Source organism: Oncorhynchus clarkii, chromosome 20 (assembly GCF_045791955.1).
Source record: "Oncorhynchus clarkii lewisi isolate Uvic-CL-2024 chromosome 20, UVic_Ocla_1.0, whole genome shotgun sequence".
NCBI classification, from domain to species: Eukaryota; Metazoa; Chordata; class Actinopteri; order Salmoniformes; family Salmonidae; genus Oncorhynchus; species Oncorhynchus clarkii.
Window position 1 is genome coordinate 2,610,131 of NC_092166.1, and position 24,255 is coordinate 2,634,385.

At 46.9% G+C, this 24,255-nt stretch overlaps 2 protein-coding genes across 2 annotated transcripts in view; one reads left to right on the forward strand and one right to left on the reverse strand.

The window, feature by feature from the left end:
- The window catches only part of LOC139376508 (ubiquitin carboxyl-terminal hydrolase 33-like), a 51,818-nt gene extending 36,877 nt beyond the window's left edge, over positions 1-14,941 (reverse strand). Inside the window, exon 1 of the mRNA XM_071119192.1 lies at positions 14,925-14,941. Coding sequence (XP_070975293.1) covers positions 14,925-14,941 — 17 coding nt within the window. The remainder of the gene's footprint in view (positions 1-14,924) is intronic.
- Positions 14,942-15,036: 95 nt separating this feature from the next.
- Positions 15,037-24,255, forward strand: part of LOC139376509 (adenylate kinase isoenzyme 5-like) — a 122,607-nt gene continuing 113,388 nt past the window's right edge. The window contains exons 1-2 of the mRNA XM_071119195.1: positions 15,037-15,078; positions 17,817-18,008. Coding sequence (XP_070975296.1) covers positions 15,037-15,078; positions 17,817-18,008 — 234 coding nt within the window. The remainder of the gene's footprint in view (positions 15,079-17,816; positions 18,009-24,255) is intronic.

The following is a 24,255-nucleotide window of genomic DNA, read 5'->3' on the forward strand; positions in this document are numbered from 1 at the left end:
GACGACTCCTGATATCTACAGGAGTGATTCTATAGCTAGACGACTCCTGTTATCTACAGGAGTGATTCTATAGCTAGACGACTCCTGTTATCTACAGGAGTGATTCTATAGCTAGACGACTCCTGATATCTACAGGAGTGATTCTATAGCTAGACAACTCCTGTTATCTACAGGAGTGATTCTATAGCTAGACGACTCCTGATATCTACAGGAGTGATTCTATAGACGACTCCTGTTATCTACAGGAGTGATTCTATAGACGACTCCTGATATCTACAGGAGTGATTCTATAGACGACTCCTGATATCTACAGGAGTGATTCTATAGACGACTCCTGATATCTACAGGAGTGATTCTATAGACGACTCCTGTTATCTACAGGAGTGATTCTATAGACGACTCCTGTTATCTACAGGAGTGATTCTATAGCTAGACGACTCCTGATGTCTACAGGAGTGATTCTATAGCTAGACGACTCCTGATATCTACAGAAGTGATTCTATAGCTAGACGACTCCTGTTATCTACAGGAGTGATTCTATAGCTAGACGACTCCTGATATCTACAGGAGTGATAAGTATAATTTCTTTCCTACTCTGTTGTGGTCTAGTACTGTCTAGCTAGCTAGGGCCATCTTCTTCAAGGGCTGCCTGTCTTCCCAGTGGACACATCAACCAGGATCAAGGGGCAGGGTAATTTGTGACTGTTCTGGTTTTGGTAATCGGTGGCTGTATTGGAGGGGGAGTGGTTTCTCCTCTCCTGGTGGTTTCTAGGCAACCAGTGGTTGCCCCACCTAGCTATCTTAAGATGAATGCTAATGAACTGTAAGCTGGTCGGGATAAGAGCAACTGACCAAAATTACTAAATGTAAATGTGTTGCCAGAAATACCCAGAATACACTTAAACCAAGTATTTGTATATCTCAGCATACCTCTTGAGCTGTCTGTATAGTCCTGACTGGTGGTTATTTATTAAAGAAACCAATTCTTCTCAGCATCTTTGCTCAAATCTGGGTAAAAGATTGAAAGGAATGTTAGTCATATTCAGTACATTTAGTTATTCTAAAGCCAGCTAAGATTGTTAGACAAGCTACTCTAATTTGATTGATAGCGTAAAATGGCTTGGTAGCTAGTTATGAGGTCGGGAGATTGGAAGCTTATCTAGCTGGCTACACACATTAGCTGGGTTAAAAACAACCCCAGCACTGGGTAAATAGTGGACAGAACACATGTTAGGTTATTGAACTATGAGCCACCTGGTCAGATCTGAAGACTGGAGCTGTGGCTTTAGTAGGGGCTTGGCTTTCAGATGGTTGTTTTTGGCCACCCGTGAGAGTAAATGTCATTGTGGTTCATCTGTCAACATGTTAAAGGTTAAGCGCTGAACATTTTGCAGCTTTAATAACACAAGTTCATGTGCGTATCCATAGTAACCACTTTATGATATGGAAATAATAATGTTATTCATGGTCTATTAAAATATGTAATGTGCTAAAATATTTAAGGGTAGTTTTCATTTGCAGTGTATAAACAGACCTCTCTGAAAGCCTGCGGGGTCAACCCATTATGAAAGTGAATAGAACTCCAACTGATGGTTAAATTAACCCATGTTTGGGTAATCCATTAGGGGTGTGGCTTTAAGATAGATATTTTTGGCTACCCATGAGAGTAAATGTTATTCATGTCCATCATTTGATGGAAAATTTCGATTTTCTTTTAATATTTTTGCACATTATATCTTTTTATATACAATTAATAACATTTTTTTAAATATATTTTTATAACAAATTGATAAATATCCCAACATTGGGATATGCACAGGAACTTAATGAATACTCTTGTGTAAGCCTTTATTAAATCTACAAAAGTGTCAGAGCTCAACCTTAACATGCTTTCAGATCGATCTAAAAGCCACGCCCATGCTGAGCCACACCTCCAGTCAGATTAGACCTAGTGAATAATAACTCAATAACCCAATTGAAAGAAAACAATGGGTTGTTTGTGACCCAACTGGCTGGATCAAAATAACCCTACATGTGTTCTGTCCACTGTCTTTAACCCAGAATTGTTTTAGAGTGTCGCTAAAGCCAGCTTAAAAAAAATGACCAGTTGAAGTCTGAAGTTTACATACACCTTAGCCAAATACATTTAAACTCAGTTTTTCACAATTCCTGACATTTAATCCTAGTAAAAATTCCCTGTCTTAGGTCAGTTAGGATCACCACTTTATTTTAAGAATGTGCAATGTCAGAATAATAGGTGAGAGAATGATTTATTTCAGCTTTTATTTATTTCATCACATTCCCAGTGGGTCAGAAGTTTTCATACACTCAATTAGTATTTGGTAGCATTGCCTTTAAATTGTTTAACTCGGGGCAAACGTTTCGGGTAGCCTTCCACAAGCTTCCCACAATAAGTTGGGTGAATTTTGGCCCATTCCTCCTGACAGAGCTGGTGTAACGGAGTCAGGTTTGTAGGCCTGCTTGCTCGTACACACTTTTTCAGTTTTGACCACACATTGTCTATAGGATTGAGGTCAGAGCTTTGTGATGGCCACTCCAATACCTTGACTTTGTTGTCCTTAAGCCATTTTGCCACAACTTTGGAAGTATGCTTGGGGTCATTGTCCATTTGTAAGACCCATTTGCGACCAAGCTTTAACTTCCTGACTTGAGATGTTGCTTCAATATATCCACATCATTTTCCCCCCTCATGATGCCATCTATTTTGTGTGCACCAGTCCCTCTTGCAGAAAGGCACCCCCACAACATGATGCTGCCACCCCCGTGCTTCACGATTGGGATGGTGTTCTTCAGCTTGCAAGCCTCCCCCTTTTTTCTCCAAACATAACGATGGTCATTATGTCCAAACTCTTCTATTTTTGTTTCATCAGACCAGAGGACATTTCTCCAAAAAGTATGATCTTTGTCCCCATGTGCAGTTGCAAACCATAGTCTGGCTTTTTTATGGCGGTTTTGGAGCAGTGGCTTCTTCCTTGCTGAGCGGCCTTTCAGGTTATGTCAATATAGGACTCATTTTACTGTGGACATAGATAATTGTGTACCTGTTTCCTCCAGCATCTTCACAAGGTCCTTTGCTGTTGTTCTGGGATTGATTTGCACAAAGTATGTTCATCTCTAGGAGACAGAACGCGTCTCCTTCCTGAGCGGTATGACGGCTGCATGGTCCCATGGTGTTTATACTTGCATTTGTACAGATGAATGTGGTACCTTCAGGTGTTTGGAAATTGCTCCCAAGGATGAACCAGACTTGTGGAGGTCTACAATTTGTTTTCTGAGGTCATGGCTGATTTCTTTTGATTTTCCCATGATGTCAAGCAAAGAGGCACTGAGTTTGAAGGTAGACCTTGAAATACATCCATAAATACACCTAAAATTATGTCGTTTAGCCTATCAGAAGCTTCTAAAGCCATGACATCATTTTCTAGAATTTTTCAAGCTTCTTTAAAGGCACAGTCAACTTAGTGTATGTAAACTTCTGACTCACTGGAATTGTGATACAGTGAATTATAAGTGAAATAATCTGTCTGTAAACAATTGTTGGAAAAATTACTTGTGTCATGCACAAAGTAGATGTCCTAAACAAATTTGTGGAGTGGTTTAAAAACGAGTTTTAATGACTCCAACCTAAGTATGTAAACTTCCGACTTCAACTGTATATCTGAATAACATACAGTTGAAGTCAGAAGTTTACATACACTTATGTTGGAGTCATTAAAACTCGTTTTTCAACCACTCCACAAATGTCTTGTTAACAAACTATAGTTTTGGCAAGTCTGTAAATAATTGTTGGAAAAATGACTGGTGTCATGCACAAAGTAGATGTCCTAACCGACTTGCCAAAATTATAGTTTGTTAACAAGAAATGTGTGGAGTGGTTGAAAACGAGTTTTAATGATTCCAACCTAAGTGTATGTAAACTTGTAACGTAATTAATTTAACATCTGAATTTTTTTTTTTAAACATGACAAATCTGTGTGCGTGTGTGTCTGCCAACCAGAGCACGATTCATCTCTGTGGAAGTGTATCCAAGTCAGTTACTGACATGCCAGTTATCTATTTTTCTATCAATCCATCCATCCATCACTACTACTGTAGTTGCTACTTTAATGCCAAGAGAGCTGAGCTTTTATGACACAGCGAAAGAACCTGTTACGTAACCATGGCGTTGCTGGTTCCGTCTCCACTCTGGCTGTTCCACCTCAGTCACTACTTTGATAATAGAATACATTGCTAACAGGTTAGATCTAGCTGGTTTACTATGTATCCAGACAATCACAGAAAGGTATACACACACACACCTTATCTCACATCTAGCACAAATACACACACACACCTTTTCTCACATCTAGGACAAATACACACACAAACACACCTTATCTCACATCTAGCACAAATACACACACATACACAAACACACCTTATCTCACATCTAGCACAAATATACACACACACACATACACAAACACACCTTATCTCACATCTAGCACAAATATACACACACACACATACACAAACACACCTTATCTCACATCTAGCACAAATACACACACACACACACACACACACCTTATCTCACATCTAACACAAATACACACACACACACACCTTATCTCACATCTAGCACAAATACACACACACACACACACACACACACACACACACACACACACACACACACACACACACACACACACACACACACACACACACACCTTATCTCACATCTAGCACAAATACACACACACAAACACACCTTATCTAGCACATCTGCTTGTAATCGCACACAGGCATACATACACACACGCACACGCACGCACGCATGCGCACACACACACACACACACACACACACGTTTCTAGGTTTCCAGGATTAGAAGAGGAGAGGCAGAGATGTGAAATCAAGACAACTGTTGGGGCAACCTAAGGACAAGGTAGAGTTTAATGCAAGAGAGGGGGAGGAGAAGAGAGGAGAGGAGAGGAGATAACGAATGTCCACTGTTATGTTTACCGTTGTGTCTAAGCAACCAATTAATACCAAAACTCCTCTCTGGCAGTGGTTGAGTCTTAGCGATGGCTCTGTAAGGACACACAGATTCAGTAGTAACAGAACAGGGACAGGTTCAGTAGTAACAGAACAGGAACAGGTTCAGTAATAACAGAACATGTCCAGTAATAACAGGACAGGTTCAGTAGTAACAGAACAGGGACAGGTTCAGTAGTAACAGAACAGGTTCCTTAGTAACAGAACAGGGACAGGTTCAGTAGGAACAGAACAGGTTCAGTAGGAACAGAACAGGTTCAGTAGGAACAGAACAGGGACAGGTTCAGTAGGAACAGAACAGGTTCAGTAGGAACAGAACAGGTTCAGTACGAACAGAACAGGTTCCTTTGTAACAGAACAGGGACAGGTTCCTTAGTAACAGAACAGGGACAGGTTCAGTAGGAACAGAACAGGTTCAGTAGGAACAGAACAGGTTCAGTAGGAACAGAACAGGGACAGGTTCAGTAGGAACAGAACAGGTTCAGTAGGAACAGAACAGGGACAGGTTCAGTAGGAACAGAACAGGTTCAGTAGGAACAGAACAGGTTCAGTAGGAACAGAACAGGTTCAGTAGGAACAGAACAGGGACAGGTTCAGTAGGAACAGAACAGGTTCAGTAGGAACAGAACAGGTTCCTTAGTAACAGAACAGGGACAGGTTCCTTAGTAACAGAACAGGGACAGGTTCAGTAGGAACAGAACAGGTTCAGTAGGAACAGAACAGGTTCAGTAGGAACAGAACAGGGACAGGTTCAGTAGGAACAGGACAGGTTCAGTAGGAACAGAACAGGTTCAGTAGGAACAGAACAGGTTCAGTAGGAACAGAACAGGACAGGTTCAGTAGGAACAGAACAGGTTCCTTAGTAACAGAACAGGGACAGGTTCAGTAGGAACAGGACAGGTTCAGTAGGAACAGAACAGGTTCAGTAGGAACAGAACAGGTTCAGTAGGAACAGAACAGGACAGGTTCAGTAGGAACAGAACAGGGACAGGTTCAGTAGGAACAGAACAGGTTCCTTAGTAACAGAACAGGGACAGGTTCAGTAGGAACAGGACAGGTTCAGTAGGAACAGAACAGGTTCAGTAGGAACAGAACAGGTTCAGTAGGAACAGAACAGGGACAGGTTCAGAAGTAGAAAATTGCTCAACATTCTAATTATAATAATAATAATGATAAGACAACTGGTTGTTATCTGTGTCTCTCTACAGCTTAATGACGAAGAGGACTGAAATGCCTGACTGATAAATAGAGGGATGAGACATGAAAGAGAGGGATGGAGTGGGCGTTAGGAGAGAGATGAAGAGAGGGGTGGAGTGGGCATTAGGAGAGAGATGGAGAGAGAGACGGAGTGGGCGTTAGGAGAGAGGGATGGAGTGGGCGTTAGGAGAGAGGGATGGAATGGGCGTTAGGAGAGAGATGAAGAGAGGGGTGGAGTGGGCATTAGGAGAGAGATGGAGAGAGAGACGGAGTGGGCGTTAGGAGAGAGGGATGGAGTGGGCGTTAGGAGAGAGGGATGGAGTGGGCGTTAGGAGAGAGATGTTGAGAGGGGTGGAGTGGGCATTAGGAGAGAGATGAAGAGAGGGATGGAGTGGGCGTTAGGAGAGAGGGATGGAGTGGGCGTTAGGAGAGAGGGATGGAGTGGGCGTTAGGAGAGAGGGAGAGAGTGGGCGTTAGGAGAGAGGGATGGAGTGGGCGTTAGGAGAGAGGGATGGAGTGGGCGTTAGGAGAGAGGGATGGAGTGGGCGTTAGGAGAGAGATGAAGAGAGGGATGGAGTGGGCGTTAGGAGAGAGGGATGGAGTGGGCGTTAGGAGAGAGGGATGGAGTGGGCGTTAGGAGAGAGATGGAGAGAGGGATGGAGTGGGCTTTAGGAGAGAGATGAAGAGAGGAATGGAGTGGGCGTTCTGAGAGAGGGATGGAGTGGGTGTTAGGAGAGAGGGATGGAGTGGGCGTTACACACAATACCCCATAATGACATCACAATACCCCATAATGACATCACAATACCCCATAATGACATCACAATACCCCTTAATGACATCACAATACCCCATAATGACATCACAATACCCCATAATGACATCACAATACCCCATAATGGCAAAGCAAAAACAGTTTTCTCAAAATGTTTGCAAATGTATATAAAACATTTTTTAAACTGAAATATCACATTTACGTAAGCATTCAGACTCTTTACTCTGTACTTTGTTGAAGCACCTTTGGCAGTGATTACAGCCTCGAGTCTTCTTGGGTATGATGCTACAAGCTTGGCACACCTGGAGTTTCTCCCATTCTTCTCTGCAGATCCTCTCAAGCTCTGTCAGGTTGGATGAGGAGCATCGCTGTACAGCTATTTTCAGGTCTCTCTAGAGATGTTTGATCGAGTTCAAGTCCGGCCTCTGTCTGGGCCACTCAAGGACATTCAGAGACTTGTCCCGAAGCCACTCCTGCATTGTCTTGGCTATGTGCTTAGGGTCATTATCCTGTTGGAAGGTGAACCTTTGCCCCAGTCTGAGGTCCTGAGGCTCTGGAGCATGTTTTCATCAAGGATCTCTCTGTACTTTGCTCCGGTCATCTTTCCCTTGATCCTGACTAGTCTCCCAGTCCCTGCTGCTGAAAAACATCCCCACAGCATGATGCTGCCACCACCATGCTTCACCGTAGGGATGGTGCCACCACCACCATGCTTCACTGTAGGGATGGTGCCAGTTGTCCTCCAGGCGTGACGCTGCCACCACCATGCTTCACCGTAGGGATGGTGCCAGGTTTCCTCCAGACGTGACGCTGCCACCACCATGCTTCACCATAGGGATGGTGCCAGGTTTCCTCCAGACGTGACGCTGCCACCACCATGCTTCACCATAGGGATGGTGCCAGGTTTCCTCCAGACGTGACGCTTGGCATTCAGGCCAAAGTGTTCAATCCTGGTTTTATCAGACCAGAGAATCTTGTTTCTAAAGGTCTGAGAGTCTTTAGGTGCCTTTTGGCAAAGCGGGCTGTCACGTGCCTGTTACTGAGTAGTGGCTTCCGTCTGGCCACTCAACCATAAAGGCCTGATTGGGGGAGTGCTGCAGAGACGGTTGTCCTCCTGGAAGGTTCTCCCATCTCCACAGAGGAACTCTGGAGCTCTGTCAGAGTGACCATTGGGTTCTTAGTCCCCTCCCTGACTAAAAATGGACAAAGAAAATGTACAGAAATCCAGGAAATAAAGAGGCTTATGGGTATTTAAACAAGGGTAATGTATAATCATTTTAATATCGGTAAGGGTAAAGAATAAGGGTAATAATTCTGGATAATGAATACGGATAATGTTTAAGGGTAATACATATGATTAATGAATAAGGGTAATTAATAAGGGTAACGTTTAAGGGTAGTAAATAAGGGTAATGTATTAAGGTAATGATCATGGGTATTGCATGTGGGTAATGTATAAAGGTAATGATTAAGAGTAGTGAATAGGGGTAATGTATAAAGGTAATGTATAAGGGTAATGTATAAAGGTATTGAATAAGGGTAATGTATAAAGGTATTGAATAAGGGTAATGTATAAAGGGTAATGATTAAGGGTAGTAAATAAGGGTAACGTATAAAGGTAATGATTAAGGGTATTGAATAAGGGTAATAAATGATGGAAGGTAAAGGGTATAGAAGAGGCGGTCTCAGGTTGAGTCGTACAGTAGAGACCAGATAGATATGTCTGTGTGTTGTCCATTCCTCTGCAGCACCCTGCGATGCTCTCACTGTGATGCCCTTTCAAACATCACAACAGCCCTTTGGCTTGCGCCCTCCGGGGCTCAACGCACCTTATTTTAGAACAGACAGACCTTCACCCTCACAGACCCCCTGGGTCCCTCCTTTCCTCTCCTCCATCTTTATCCCTCTCCTCCCTCTCCATCCCTCTCCTCCCTCTCCATCCCTCTCCATCCCTCTCCTCCCTCTCCATCCCTCTCCTCCCTCTCCATCCCTCTCCATCCCTCTCCTCCCTCTCCATCCCTCTCCATCCCTATCCATTCCTCTCCTCCCTCTCCTCCCTCTCTATCCCTCTCCTCCCTCTCTATCCCTCTCCCCCCTCCTTTCTTCCCCAGACAGACAGACAGACAGACACGTAGGCAGACAGACAGACAGACAGACAGACAGACAGACAGACAGACACGTAGGCAGACAGACAGGCAGGCAGATGAAAAGCGTCACTAATTCAGGACATGCTACTGAAGGAGGATTAATGGGGTGTGTGTGTGGGGGGGGGGGGGGGGCGTGTGTGTGGGGTGTGTGTGTGTGTGTGTGTGTGTGTGTGTGTGTGTGTAGTAGGGGGGGGGGGTGCGTGTGCGTGTGTGTGTGTGTTAAAGCTAACAGGAGTCTGGCCTGATGGTATTGAATAGCCTTCTTCTGTACACTGCATGGTCTGATCTGAAAAGCTGTCTCTATTGACTCCATCACCAGGTCTTGATTGATTGACGGATAGTTTTTATTGTTTGATTGATTGGTTGATTAGTCTGCTACCTGGCAAAAAGAGGAGGCATTACAGCAGCAGTGTTCTTGTTTTGGGTGAACATAAAGTAGCTACGATTTATTCCAAAGTTGAAATGAAAAGAAGCATCTATGCAATTCAGTTGGATAATGGCCATTAATCATTCAAATTATCTTCAAGTGAAAGATTGGATTCTTTATAAAAATAGCCAACTAATGTCAGTCATCAAGTAATCAAGCTAATGGACTTGATTTTTTTTAAGTACTTGATTTTATTCCAGTCAACTCACAATATGCCTCTACTAAATTCAGCTTCCTGAGAAAATGAAGGCAGTCAGCTTGAAGTTTGGTTGCTGTGGAAACAAAGAGAGACTTTGATGTTTAGGGCACGAGGAAGACGTTCGGTAAAAATAACTTCATTCGTACTAAGGATGTGTCACACCTGGCCCAGAGAGTCATCTCTTTAGTCAGGATGTGTCACACCTGGCCCAGAGAGTCATCTCGTTAGTCAGGATGTGTCACACCTGGCCCAGAGAGTCATCTCGTTAGTCAGGATGTGTCACACCTGGCCCAGAGAGTCATCTCGTTAGTCAGGATGTGTCACACCTGGCCCAGAGAGTCATCTCGTTAGTCAGGATGTGTCACACCTGGCCCAGAGAGTCATCTCGTTAGTTAGGATGTGTCACACCTGGCCCAGAGAGTCATCTCGTTAGTCAGGATGGGTTTTACCTGGCCCAGAGAGTCATCTCGTTAGTCAGGATGTGTCACACCTGGCCCAGAGTCATCTCGTTAGTCAGGATGGGTTTTACCTGGCCCAGAGAGTCATCTCGTTAGTCAGGATGTGTCACACCTGGCCCAGAGAGTCATCTCTTTAGTCAGGATGTGTCACACCTGGCCCAGAGAGTCATCTCGTTAGTCAGGATGTGTCACACCTGGCCCAGAGAGTCATCTCGTTAGTCAGGATGTGTCACACCTGGCCCAGAGAGTCATCTCGTTAGTCAGGATGTGTCACACCTGGCCCAGAGAGTCATCTCGTTAGTCAGGATGTGTCACACCTGGCCCAGAGAGTCATCTCGTTAGTTAGGATGTGTCACACCTGGCCCAGAGAGTCATCTCGTTAGTCAGGATGGGTTTTACCTGGCCCAGAGAGTCATCTCGTTAGTCAGGATGTGTCACACCTGGCCCAGAGTCATCTCGTTAGTCAGGATGGGTTTTACCTGGCCCAGAGAGTCATCTCGTTAGTCAGGATGTGTCACACCTGGCCCAGAGAGTCATCTCGTTAGTCAGGATGTGTCACACCTGGCCCAGAGAGTCATCTCGTTAGTCAGGATGTGTCACACCTGGCCCAGAGAGTCATCTCGTTAGTCAGGATGTGTTTTATCTGGCCCAGAGAGTCATCTCGTTAGTCAGGATTTGTTTAACCTGGCCCAGAGAGTCATCTTGTTAGTCAGGATGTGTCACACCTGGCCCAGAGAGTCATCTCTTTAGTCAGGATGTGTTTTACCTGGCCCAGAGAGTCATCTCGTTAGTCAGGATGGGTTTTACCTGGACCAGAGAGTCATCTCGTTAGTCAGGATGTGTCACACCTGGCCCAGAGAGTCATCTCGTTAGTCAGGATGTGTCACACCTGGCCCAGAGAGTCATCTCGTTAGTCAGGATGTGTCACACCTAGCCCAGAGAGACATCTCTTTAGTCAGGATGTGTTTTATCTGGCCCAGAGAGTCATCTCGTTAGTCAGGATTTGTTTAACCTGGCCCAGAGAGTCATCTTGTTAGTCAGGATGTGTCACACCTGGCCCAGAGAGTCATCTCTTTAGTCAGGATGTGTTTTACCTGGCCCAGGGAGTCATCTCGTTAGTCAGGATTTGTTTAACCTGGCCCTGAGAGTCATCTCGTTAGTCAGGATGTGTCACACCTGGCCCAGATAGTCATCTCTTTAGTCAGGATGTGTTTTACCTGGCCCAGAGAGTAATCTCGTTAGTCAGGATTTGTTTTACCTGGCCCAGAGAGTCATCTCGTTAGTCAGGATGTGTCACACCTGGCCCAGAGAGTCATCTCGTTAGTCAGGATGTGTCACACCTGGCCCAGAGAGTCATCTCGTTAGTCAGGATGTGTCACACCTGGCCCAGAGAGTCATCTCGTTAGTCAGGATGTGTCACACCTGGCCCAGAGAGTCATCTCGTTAGTCAGGATGTGTCACACCTGGCCCAGAGAGTCATCTCGTTAGTCAGGATGTGTCACACCTGGCCCAGAGAGTCATCTCGTTAGTCAGGATGTGTCACACCTGGCCCAGAGAGTCATCTCGTTAGTCAGGATGTGTCACACCTGGCCCAGAGAGTAATCTCGTTAGTCAGGATGTGTCACACCTGGCCCAGAGAGTCATCTCGTTAGTCAGGATGTGTCACACCTGGCCCAGAGAGTCATCTCTTTAGTCAGGGTGTGTTTTACCTGGCCCAGAGAGTCATCTTGTTAGTCAGGATTTGTTTAACCTGGCCCAGAGAGTACTCTCGTTAGTCAGGATGTGTCACACCTGGCCCAGAGAGTCATCTCTTTAGTCAGGATGTGTTTTATCTGGCCCAGAGAGTCATCTCGTTAGTCAGGATTTGTTTAACCTGGCCCAGAGAGTCATCTCGTTAGTCAGGATGTGTCACACCTGGCCCAGAGAGTCATCTCGTTAGTCAGGATGTGTCACACCTGGCCCAGAGAGTCATCTCGTTAGTCAGGATTTGTTTAACCTGGCCCAGAGAGTCATCTCGTTAGTCAGGATGTGTCACACCTGGCCCAGAGAGTCATCTCTTTAGTCAGGATGTGTTTTACCTGGCCCAGAGAGTCATCTCGTTAGTCAGGATGTGTCACACCTGGCCCAGAGAGTCATCTCGTTAGTCAGGATGTGTCACACCTGGCCCAGAGAGTCATCTCGTTAGTCAGGATGTGTCACACCTGGCCCAGAGAGTCATCTCGTTAGTCAGGATGTGTCACACCTGGCCCAGAGAGTCATCTCGTTAGTTAGGATGTGTCACACCTGGCCCAGAGAGTCATCTCGTTAGTCAGGATGGGTTTTACCTGGCCCAGAGAGTCATCTCGTTAGTCAGGATGTGTCACACCTGGCCCAGAGTCATCTCGTTAGTCAGGATGGGTTTTACCTGGCCCAGAGAGTCATCTCGTTAGTCAGGATGTGTCACACCTGGCCCAGAGAGTCATCTCGTTAGTCAGGATGTGTCACACCTGGCCCAGAGAGTCATCTCGTTAGTCAGGATGTGTTTTATCTGGCCCAGAGAGTCATCTCGTTAGTCAGGATTTGTTTAACCTGGCCCAGAGAGTCATCTTGTTAGTCAGGATGTGTCACACCTGGCCCAGAGAGTCATCTCTTTAGTCAGGATGTGTTTTACCTGGCCCAGAGAGTCATCTCGTTAGTCAGGATGTGTCACACCTAGCCCAGAGAGTCATCTCTTTAGTCAGGATGTGTTTTATCTGGCCCAGAGAGTCATCTCGTTAGTCAGGATTTGTTTAACCTGGCCCAGAGAGTCATCTTGTTAGTCAGGATGTGTCACACCTGGCCCAGAGAGTCATCTCTTTAGTCAGGATGTGTTTTACCTGGCCCAGGGAGTCATCTCGTTAGTCAGGATTTGTTTAACCTGGCCCTGAGAGTCATCTCGTTAGTCAGGATGTGTCACACCTGGCCCAGATAGTCATCTCTTTAGTCAGGATGTGTTTTACCTGGCCCAGAGAGTAATCTCGTTAGTCAGGATTTGTTTTACCTGGCCCAGAGAGTCATCTCGTTAGTCAGGATGTGTCACACCTGGCCCAGAGAGTCATCTCGTTAGTCAGGATGTGTCACACCTGACCCAGAGAGTCATCTCGTTAGTCAGGATGTGTCACACCTGGCCCAGAGAGTCATCTCGTTAGTCAGGATGTGTCACACCTGGCCCAGAGAGTCATCTCGTTAGTCAGGATGTGTCACACCTGGCCCAGAGAGTCATCTCGTTAGTCAGGATGTGTCACACCTGGCCCAGAGAGTCATCTCGTTAGTCAGGATGTGTCACACCTGGCCCAGAGAGTCATCTCGTTAGTCAGGATGTGTCACACCTGGCCCAGAGAGTCATCTCGTTAGTCAGGATGTGTCACACCTGGCCCAGAGAGTAATCTCGTTAGTCAGGATGTGTCACACCTGGCCCAGAGAGTCATCTCGTTAGTCAGGATGTGTCACACCTGGCCCAGAGAGTCATCTCTTTAGTCAGGGTGTGTTTTACCTGGCCCAGAGAGTCATCTTGTTAGTCAGGATGTGTTTAACCTGGCCCAGAGAGTACTCTCGTTAGTCAGGATGTGTCACACCTGGCCCAGAGTGTCATCTCGTTAGTCAGGATGTGTCACACCTGGCCCAGAGAGTCATCTCGTTAGTCAGGATGTGTCACACCTGGCCCAGAGAGTCATCTCGTTAGTCAGGATTTGTTTAACCTGGCCCAGAGAGTCATCTCGTTAGTCAGGATGTGTCACAACTGGCCCAGAGAGTCATCTCTTTAGTCAGGATGTGTTTTACCTGGCCCAGAGAGTCATCTCGTTAGTCAGGATGTGTCACACCTGGCCCAGAGAGTCATCTCGTTAGTCAGGATGTGTCACACCTGGCCCAGAGAGTCATCTCGTTAGTCAGGATGTGTCACACCTGGCCCAGAGAGTCATCTCGTTAGTCAGGATGTGTCACACCTGGCCCAGAGAGTCATCTCGTTAGTCAGGATGTGTTTTACCTGGCCCAGAGAGTCATCTCGTTAGTCAGGATGGGTTTATCCTGGCCCAGAGAGTCATCTCGTTAGTCAGGATGTGTCACACCTGGCCCAGAGAGTCATCTCGTTAGTTAGGATGTGTCACACCTGGCCCAGAGAGTCATCTCGTTAGTCAGGATGGGTTTTACCTGGCCCAGAGAGTCATCTCGTTAGTCAGGATGTGTCACACCTGGCCCAGAGAGTCATCTCGTTAGTCAGGATGGGTTTTACCTGGCCCAGAGAGTCATCTCGTTAGTCAGGATGTGTTTTACCTGGCCCAGAGAGTCATCTCGTTAGTCAGGATGTGTCACACCTGGCCCAGAGAGTCATCTCGTTAGTCTTGATGTGTCACACCTGGCCCAGAGAGTCATCTCGTTAGTCAGGATGTGTCACACCTGGCCCAGAGAGTCATCTCGTTAGTCAGGATTTGTTTAACCTGGCCCAGAGAGTCATCTCGTTAGTCAGGATGGGTTTAACCTGTCCCAGAGAGTCATCTCGTTAGTCAGGGTGGGTTTTAACCTGGCCCAGAGAGTCATCTCGTTAGCCAGGATGTGTTTTACATGGCCCAGAGAGTCATCTCGTTAGTCAGGATGTGTCACACCTGGCCCAGAGAGTCATTTTGTTAGTGAGGATGGGTTTTACCTGGCCCAGAGAGTCATCTCGTTAGTCAGGATGGGTTTAACCTGGCCCAGAGAGTCATCTCGTTAGTCATGATGTGTTTAACCTGGCCCAGAGAGTCATCTCGTTAGTCAGGATGGGTTTTAACCTGGCCCAGAGAGTCATCTCGTTAGTCAGGGTGGGTTTTAACCTGGCCCAGAGAGTCATCTCGTTAGTCAGGATGTGTTTTACCTGGCCCAGAGAGTCATCTCGTTAGTCAGGATGTGTTTTACCTGGCCAAGAGAGTCATCTCGTTAGTCATGATGTGTTTTACCTGGCCAAGAGAGTCATCTCGATTGTCAGGATGTGTTTTACCTGGCCCAGAGAGTCATTTTGTTAGTGAGGATGTTTTTTTACCTGGCCCAGAGAGTCATCTCGTTAGTCAGGATGGGTTTTACCTGGCCCAGAGAGTCATCTCGTTAGTCAGGATGTGTTTACCTGGCCAAGAGAGTCATCTCGTTAGTCATGATGTGTTTTACCTGGCCAAGAGAGTCATCTCGATTGTCAGGATGTGTTTTACCTGGCCCAGAGAGTCATTTTGTTAGTGAGGATGTGTTTTACCTGGCCCAGAGAGTCATCTCGTTAGTCAGGATGGGTTTTACCTGGCCCAGAGAGTCATCTCGTTAGTCAGGATGTGTTTTACCTGGCCCAGAGAGTCATCTCGTTAGTCAGGATGTGTTTTACCTGGCCAAGAGAGTCATCTCGATTGTCAGGATGTGTTTTACCTGGCCCAGAGAGTCATTTTGTTAGTGAGGATGTGTTTTACCTGGCCCAGAATGTAATCTTGTTAGTCAGGATTTGTTTTACCTGGCCCAGAGAGTCATCTCGTTAGTCATGATGTGTTTTACCTGGCCCAGAGAGTCATCTCGTTAGTCAGGATGTGTTTTACCTGGCCCAGAGAGTCATCTCGTTAGTCAGGATGTGTTTTACCTGGCCCAGAGAGTCATCTCGTTAGTCAGGATGTGTTTCACCTGGCCCAGAGAGTCATATCATTCTTCATGATGAGTTTCACCTGGCCCAGAGAGTCATATCATTAGTCATCATGAATTTCACATGGCCCAGAGAGTCATATCATTAGTCATGATGAATTTTACCTGGCCCAGAGAGTCATATCATTAGTCTTGATGAATTTTACCTGGCCCAGAGAGTCATATCATTAGTCATGATGAGTATCACCTGGCCCTGAGGGTCATATCATTAGTCATGATGAGTATCACCTGGCCCTGAGAGTCATATCATTAGTCATGATGAGTATCACCTGGCCCTGAGAGTCACCTCCTTAGTCAGAATGGGGTTCATCTGATAGAGTTGAGAGAGTATATGCTGGGAGAGAGTCATCTCGTTAGTCAGGGTGGCTATTCCGCCTCTCGCTAGCTCTTCCGCCTCTCGCTAGCTCTTCCGCCTCTCGCTAGCTCTTCCGCCTCTCGCTAGCTCTTCCGCCTCTCGCTAGCCCTTCCACCTGTCGCTAGCTTTTCCACCTCTTGTTAGCTCTTCCACCTCTTGTCAGCTCTTCCACTTTCGGTATCCAAACAAAGCCTACATCTGGTGTTTTTACCTGTTAAGTTTATTCTTTGTAAACTCCTCATCCAAACTTGGTTTGAGTTTCGCCTTTTACTTTGTAGTTTCTGAGGAAAATCTAGTAGGCATCCATGATGCGGGTGTCTCCCTTTTCTAGTTGCTTTGCCAACTTTCAGTGGGAATTCCCCATGGGTATATTTTAGGACCCTTTTCTAGTTGCTTTGCCAACTTTCAGTGGGAATTCCCCATGGGTATATTTTAGGACCCTTTTCTAGTTGCTTTGCCAACTTTCAGTGGGAATTCCCCATGGGTATATTTTAGGACCCTTTTCTAGTTGCTTTGCCAACTTTCAGTGGGAATTCCCCATGGGTATATTTTAGGACCCTTTTCTAGTTGCTTTGCCAACTTTCAGTGGGAATTCCCCATGGGTATATTTTAGGACCCTTTTCTAGTTGCTTTGCCAAATTTCAGTGGGAATTCCCCATGGGTATATTTTAGGACCCTTTTCTAGTTGCTTTGCCAACTTTCAGTGGGAATTCCCCATGGGTATATTTTAGGACCCTTTTCTAGTTGCTTTGCCAACCTTCAGTGGGAATTCCCCATGGGTATATTTTAGGACCCTTTTCTAGTTGCTTTGCCAACTTTCAGTGGGAATTCCCCATGGGTATATTTTAGGACCCTTTTCTAGTTGCTTTGCCAACTTTCAGTGGGAATTCCCCATGGGTATATTTTAGGACCCTTTTCTAGTTGCTTTGCCAACTTTCAGTGGGAATTCCCCATGGGTATATTTTAGGACCCTTTTCTAGTTGCTTTGCCAACTTTCAGTGGGAATTCCCCATGGGCATATTTTAGGACCCTTTTCTAGTTGCTTTGCCAACTTTCAGTGGGAATTCCCCATGGGTATATTTTAGGACCCTTTTCTAGTTGCTTTGCCAACTTTCAGTGGGAATTCCCCATGGGTATATTTTAGGACCCTTTTCTAGTTGCTTTGCCAACTTTCAGTGGGAATTCCCCATGGGTATATTTTAGGACCCTTTTCTAGTTGCTTTGCCAACTTTCAGTGGGAATTCCCCATGGGTATATTTTAGGACCCTTTTCTAGTTGTTTTGCCAACTTTCAGTGGGAATTCCCCATGGGTATATTTTAGGACCCTTTTCTAGTTGTTTTGCCAACTTTCAGTGGGAATTCCCCATGGGTGTTTTTCAGAAACCGTTTAAAACCCATTCTGATTAGTTTTTTGTTGTCGAAGTGACTCCTTTGTTTGTTCCCTTTTCTGTTCAGCGACGTAATGTCTGTTTGTCTTTAGAGAACATAACACCACTGTCTGAACAATATAATAATGTTTATCTCTTCCAATAGATCTGTACTCCAGACCTAGTCGTGTTCCTGTCCTGTGCTAACCACCGCCTGAAGGAGCGGCTGGAGAAGCGAGCAGAGGCGACGGGTCGTCCTGATGACAACCCCAATGCAACAGAGCGCCGCCTCACCAACTTCAAACAGAACACCATCCCCTTGGTCAAATACTTCCAGGAGAGGGGACTCATCGTCACGGTAAGACAAGGGTGTGTGTGAGAGCAGTTTTTAAGCGTTGTCTATGGTGTTTACCACTCAGCAGCTGACCCTAATTCTAGTTGCGGGTTCACACAAGGGGTACCATTGTTTCCTTTAATATTACCTGTTCTATTATTGATAGAGTAAGACTGACAGACAGGGTATTGCATGTCCTATTATTGATAGAGTAACCCCTCAGCACCACTACCCCCTCAGCACCCCTAACCCCTCAGCACCCCTAACCCCTCAGCACCACTACCCCCTCAGCACCCCTAACCCCTCAGCACCTCTAACCCCTCAGCACCCCTAACCCCTCAGCACCCCTACCCCCTCAGCACCCCTACCCCCTCAGCACCACTACCCCCTCAGCACCACTACCCCCTCAGAACCCCTACCCCCTCAGCACCCCTACCCCCTCAGCACCCCTACACCCTCAGCATCACTAACCCTTCAGCACCCCTACCCCCTCAGCACCCCTACCCCCTCAGCACCCCTACCCCCTCAGCACCCCTACGCCCTCAGCACCCCTACCCCCTCAGCACTCCTGAGCTAGGTACTCAGAGGTCTTTACTTAGCCTGGGCCAAATTCCACCATCCACCTTCAACGTGTAACACCCACCTATATTCTAGGTTGAAGATGACAAAGGTTAAGGCAGGAGGATTCTAATATCCCACAACTCTTTGTAATAATTCAGAAGAATTCTAAACAATACGACAAGCATTTAGAGTGGGAATAACAGGAAGTGAATGTCAGCAGTACAGAAAGTGGAAAATATATTGTAGTGAATTTCACAGTCTAAGTGAATTTCACAGTCGAAGTGAATTTCACAGTCGAAGTGAATTTCAGCCAACTACTCAGCACACACATAGCATATCTGTTCTTGTGTCATTCAATTCATTTAAAAGCCACTTAATTTCTTGATTTCCTGACCACTCTTCGGGTTTTCAATGCTAATTCATTCAGATCAGCAACAGCGCTGGTCCAATGAATTGTTAGCTAATGCTGCCGCATGGAATTACTACTTTGTCTTCTCCTTGGGTAACCTAGCCTCTCTCTCTGGGCTGTAGTGTCTCTACCTTGGGTAACCTAGCCTCTCTCTCTGGGCTGTAGTGTCTCTACCTTGGGTAACCTAGCCTCTCTCTCTGGGCTGTAGTGTCTCTACCTTGGGTAACCTAGCCTCTCTCTCTCTGGGTTGTAGTGTCTCTACCTTGGGTAACCTAGCCTGTCTCTCTCTCTGGGCTGTAGTGTCTCTACCTTGGGTAACATAGCCTGTCTCTCTCTCTGGGCTGTAGTGTCTCTACCTTGGGTAACCTAGCCTCTCTCTCTGGGCTGTAGTGTCTCTACCTTGGGTAACCTAGCCTCTCTCTCTGGGCTGTAGTGTCTCTACCTTGGGTAACCTAGCCTGTCTCTCTCTGGGCTGTAGTGTCTCTACCTTGGGTAACCTAGCCTCTCTCTCTGGGCTGTAGTGTATCTACCTTGGGTAACCTAGCCTGTCTCTCTCTCTGGGCTGTAGTGTCTCTACCTTGGGTAACCTAGCCTCTCTCTCTCTGGGCTGTAGTGTCTCTACCTTGGGTAACCTAGCCTGTCTCTCTCTCTGGGCTGTAGTGTCTCTACCTTGGGTAACCTAGCCTCTCTCTCTGGGCTGTAGTGTCTCTACCTTGGGTAACCTAGCCTCTCTCTCTGGGCTGTAGTGTCTCTACCTTGGGTAACCTAGCCTGTCTCTCTCTCTGGGCTGTAGTGTCTCTACCTTGGGTAACCTAGCCTCTCTCTCTCTGGGCTGTAGTGTCTCTACCTTGGGTAACCTAGCCTCTCTCTCTCTGGGCTGTAGTGTCTCTACCTTGGGTAACCTAGCCTCTCTCTCTCTGGGCTGTAGTGTCTCTACCTTGGGTAACCTAGCCTCTCTCTCTGTGCTGTAGTGTCTCTACCTTGGGTAACCTAGCCTGTCTCTCTCTCTGGGCTGTAGTGTCTCTACCTTGGGTAACCTAGCCTGTCTCTCTGGGCTGTAGTGTCTCTACCTTGGGTAACCTAGCCTGTCTCTCTCTCTGGGCTGTAGTGTCTCTACCTTGGGTAACCTAGCCTGTCTCTCTCTCTGGGCTGTAGTGTCTCTACCTTGGGTAACCTAGCCTCTCTCTCTGGGCTGTAGTGTCTCTACCTTGGGTAACCTAGCCTGTCTCTCTCTCTGGGCTGTAGTGTCTCTACCTTGGGTAACCTAGCCTGTCTCTCTGGGCTGTAGTGTCTCTACCTTGCGTAACCTAGCCTGTCTCTCTCTCTCTGGGCTGTAGTGTCTCTACCTTGGGTAACCTAGCCTCTCTCTCTCTCTTTGGGCTGTAGTGTCTCTACCTTGGGTAACCTAGCCTGTCTCTCTCTCTGGGCTGTAGTGTCTCTACCTTGGGTAACCTAGCCTGTATCTCTCTCTGGGCTGTAGTGTCTCTACCTTGGGTAACCTAGCCTCTCTCTCTGGGCTGTAGTGTCTCTACCTTGGGTAACCTAGCCTGTCTCTCTGGGCTGTAGTGTCTCTACCTTGGGTAACCTAGCCTCTCTCTCTGGGCTGTAGTGTCTCTACCTTGGGTAACCTAGCCTGTCTCTCTCTGGGCTGTAGTGTCTCTACCTTGGGTAACCTAGCCTGTCTCTCTGGGCTGTAGTGTCTCTACCTTGGGTAACCTAGTCTGTATCGGTCTCTCTCTGGGCTGTAGTGTCTCTACCTTGGGTAACCTAGCCTCTCTCTCTCTGGGCTGTAGTGTCTCTACCTTGGGTAACCTAGCCTCTCTCTCTCTCTGGGCTGTAGTGTCTCTACCTTGGGTAACCTAGCCTGTATCTGTCTCTCTCTCTCTGGGCTGTAGTGTCTCTACCTTGGGTAACCTAGCCTCTCTCTCTCTGGGCTGTAGTGTCTCTACCTTGGGTAACCTAGCCTCTCTCTCTCTGGGCTGTAGTGTCTCTACCTTGGGTAACCTAGCCTGTCTCTCTCTGGTGTCATCACACACAGCAGAGCAACAGGACTCCGAGGGGATAAATAGGTTAATGGTGGTGAACCAATCTGAAACTATTAAAGAGGATCATGCAGATTTAATCCTCCTTCCTGTTGTGAAGACCTCTAGGATCACAGCAATAAATATCACCGTCATAGTAAATGCATATTGTATTACAGGATATCTCTCTGTTGATGAAAATATGCCGCGGACAATTATTATCCATAGCTTTATGCATTGCAGGAAGAATCTGTCTTTTTAAGCTAAAAACAACAAAAGATTGACATTATTGTGTCTTGGACCTCTGTCCCCACGGCCTCATCACATGAACACCCTGTGTTACACTGTCTGGATCCACACCCAGCTGAAGAAGTGAGACCAGTCCCTCCACCCCTCAGAGGTGGGCTCACAGAGTCTTCTTCTCTCAGTGTGAAGAAGTGAGACCAGTCCCTCCACCCCTCAGAGGTGGGCTCACAGAGTCTTCTTCTCTCAGTGTGAAGAAGTGAAACCAGTCCATCCACCCCTCAGAGGTGGGCTCACAGAGTCTTCTTCTGTCAGTGTGAAGAAGTGAGACCAGTCACTCCAGCTGTGTGTTTCCAGCTGTGTTTCTAGCTGTGTGTCCCCAGCTGTGTGTCCCCAGCTGTCTCTCCAGCTGTGTTTCCAGCTGTGTGTCTCCAGCTGTGTGTCTCCAGCTGTGTGTCCCCAGCTGTGTGACCCCAACTGTGTGTTTCCAGCTGTGTGTCCCCTGCTGTGTGTCTCCAGCTGTGTGTCCCCAGCTTTGTGACCCCAACTGTGTGTTTCCAGCTGTGTCTCTCCAGCTGTGTGTTTCCAGCTGTGTGTCTCCAGCTGTGTGTCTCCAGCTGTGTGTCTCCAGCTGTGTGTCCTCAGCTGTGTCTCCAGCTGTGTGTTTCCAGCTGTGTGTCTCCAGCTGTGTGTCTCCAGCTGTGTATTTCCAGCTGTGTGTCTCCAGCTGTGTGTCCCCAGCTGTGTGTCTCCAGCTGTGTGTCTCCAGCTGTGTGTTTCTAGCTGTGTGTCCCCAGCTGTGTGTCTCCAGCTGTGTGTTTCTAGCTGTGTGTTTCCAGCTGTGTGTCTCCAGCTGTGTGTCTCCAGCTGTGTGTTTCCAGCTGTGTGTCCCCAACTGCTGTGTGTTTCTAAATAGGGAATAGGGTGCTATTTGAGACTAAATAGGGAATAGGGTGCTATTTGAGTGAAATGCTGAATACAACAGGTGTAGTAGACCTTAAGGTGAAATGCTGAATACAACAGGTGTAGTAGACCTTACAGTGAAATGCTGAATACAACAGGTGTAGTAGACCTTACAGTGAAATGCTGAATACAACAGGTGTAGTAGACCTCACAGTGAAATGCTGAATACAACAGGTGTAGTAGACCTTACAGTGAAATACTGAATACAACAGGTGTAGTAGACCTTACAGTGAAATGCTGAATACAACAGGTGTAGTAGACCTCACAGTGAAATGCTGAATACAACAGGTGTAGTAGACCTCACAGTGAAATGCTGAATACAACAGGTGTAGTAGACCTTACAGAGTCAATGTGGAGGCTATATACAGGGGGTACCGGTACAGAGTCAATGTGGAGGCTATATACAGGGGGTACCGGTACAGAGTCAATGTGGAGGCTAAATACAGGGGGTACCGGTACAGAGTCAATGTGGAGGCTATATACAGGGGGTACCGGTACAGAGTCAATGTGGAGGCTATATACAGGGGGTACCGGTACAGAGTCAATGTAGAGACTATATACAGGGGGTACCGGTACAGAGTCAATGTGGAGGCTATATACAGGGGGTACCGGTACAGAGTCAATGTGGAGGCTATATACAGGGGGTACCGGTACAGAGTCAATGTGGAGACTATATACAGGGGGTACCGGTACAGAGTCAATGTGGAGGCTATATACAGGGGGTACCGGTACAGAGTCAATGTGGAGGCTATATACAGGGGGTACCGGTACAGAGTCAATGTGGAGACTATATACAGGGGGTACCGGTACAGAGTCAATGTGGAGGCTATATACAGGGGGTACCGGTACAGAGTCAATGTGGAGGCTATATACAGGGGGTACCGGTACAGAGTCAATGTGGAGGCTATATACAGGGGGTACCGGTACAGAGTCAATGTGGAGGCTATATACAGGGGGTACCGGTACAGAGTCAATGTAGAGACTATATACAGGGGGTACCGGTACAGAGTCAATGTGGAGGCTATATACAGGGGGTACCGGTACAGAGTCAATGTGGAGGCTATATACAGGGGGTACCGGTACAGAGTCAATGTGGAGACTATATACAGGGGGTACCGGTACAGAGTCAATGTGGAGGCTATATACAGGGGGTACCGGTACAGAGTCAATGTGGAGGCTATATACAGGGGGTACCGGTACAGAGTCAATGTGGAGACTATATACAGGGGGTACCGGTACAGAGTCAATGTGGAGGCTATATACAGTGGGTACCAGTACAGAGTCAATGTGGAGGCTATATACAGGGGGTACCGGTACAGAGTCAATGTGGAGACTATATACAGGGGGTACCGGTACAGAGTCAATGTGGAGGCTATATACAGGGGGTACCGGTACAGAGTCAATGTGGAGGCTATATACAGGGGGTACCGGTACAGAGTCAATGTGGAGGCTATATACAGGGGGTACCGGTACAGAGTCAATGTGGAGGCTATATACAGGGGGTACCGGTACAGAGTCAATGTGGAGGCTATATACAGGGGTTACGGTACAGAGTCAATGTGGAGGCTATATACCGGGGTTACGGTACAGAGTCAATGTGGAGACTATATACAGGGGGTACCGGTACAGAGTCAATGTGGAGGCTATATACAGGGGGTACCGGTACAGAGTCAATGTGGAGGCTATATACAGGGGTACCAGTACAGAGTCAATGTGGAGGCTATATACAGGGGTACCGGTACAGAGTCAATGTGGAGACTATATACAGGGGGTACCGGTACAGAGTCAATGTGGAGGCTATATACAGGGGTACCGGTACAGAGTCAATGTGGAGACTATATACAGGGGGTATCGGTACAGAGTCAAAGTGCGGAGCCACCGGTTAGTTGAGGTAGTATGTACATGTAGGTAGAGTTATTAAAGTGACTATACATAGATGAGAGAGTAGCAGTGGTGTAAAGAGGGGGTGAGAGGACAGGACAGTAGAGAGCGTGTGTAGGAAGAAAGATATGAACACAGAGAGAGATAAATATGTGCAGGGGAGATAGATACAATATTTACGGGAGAAGAGAGA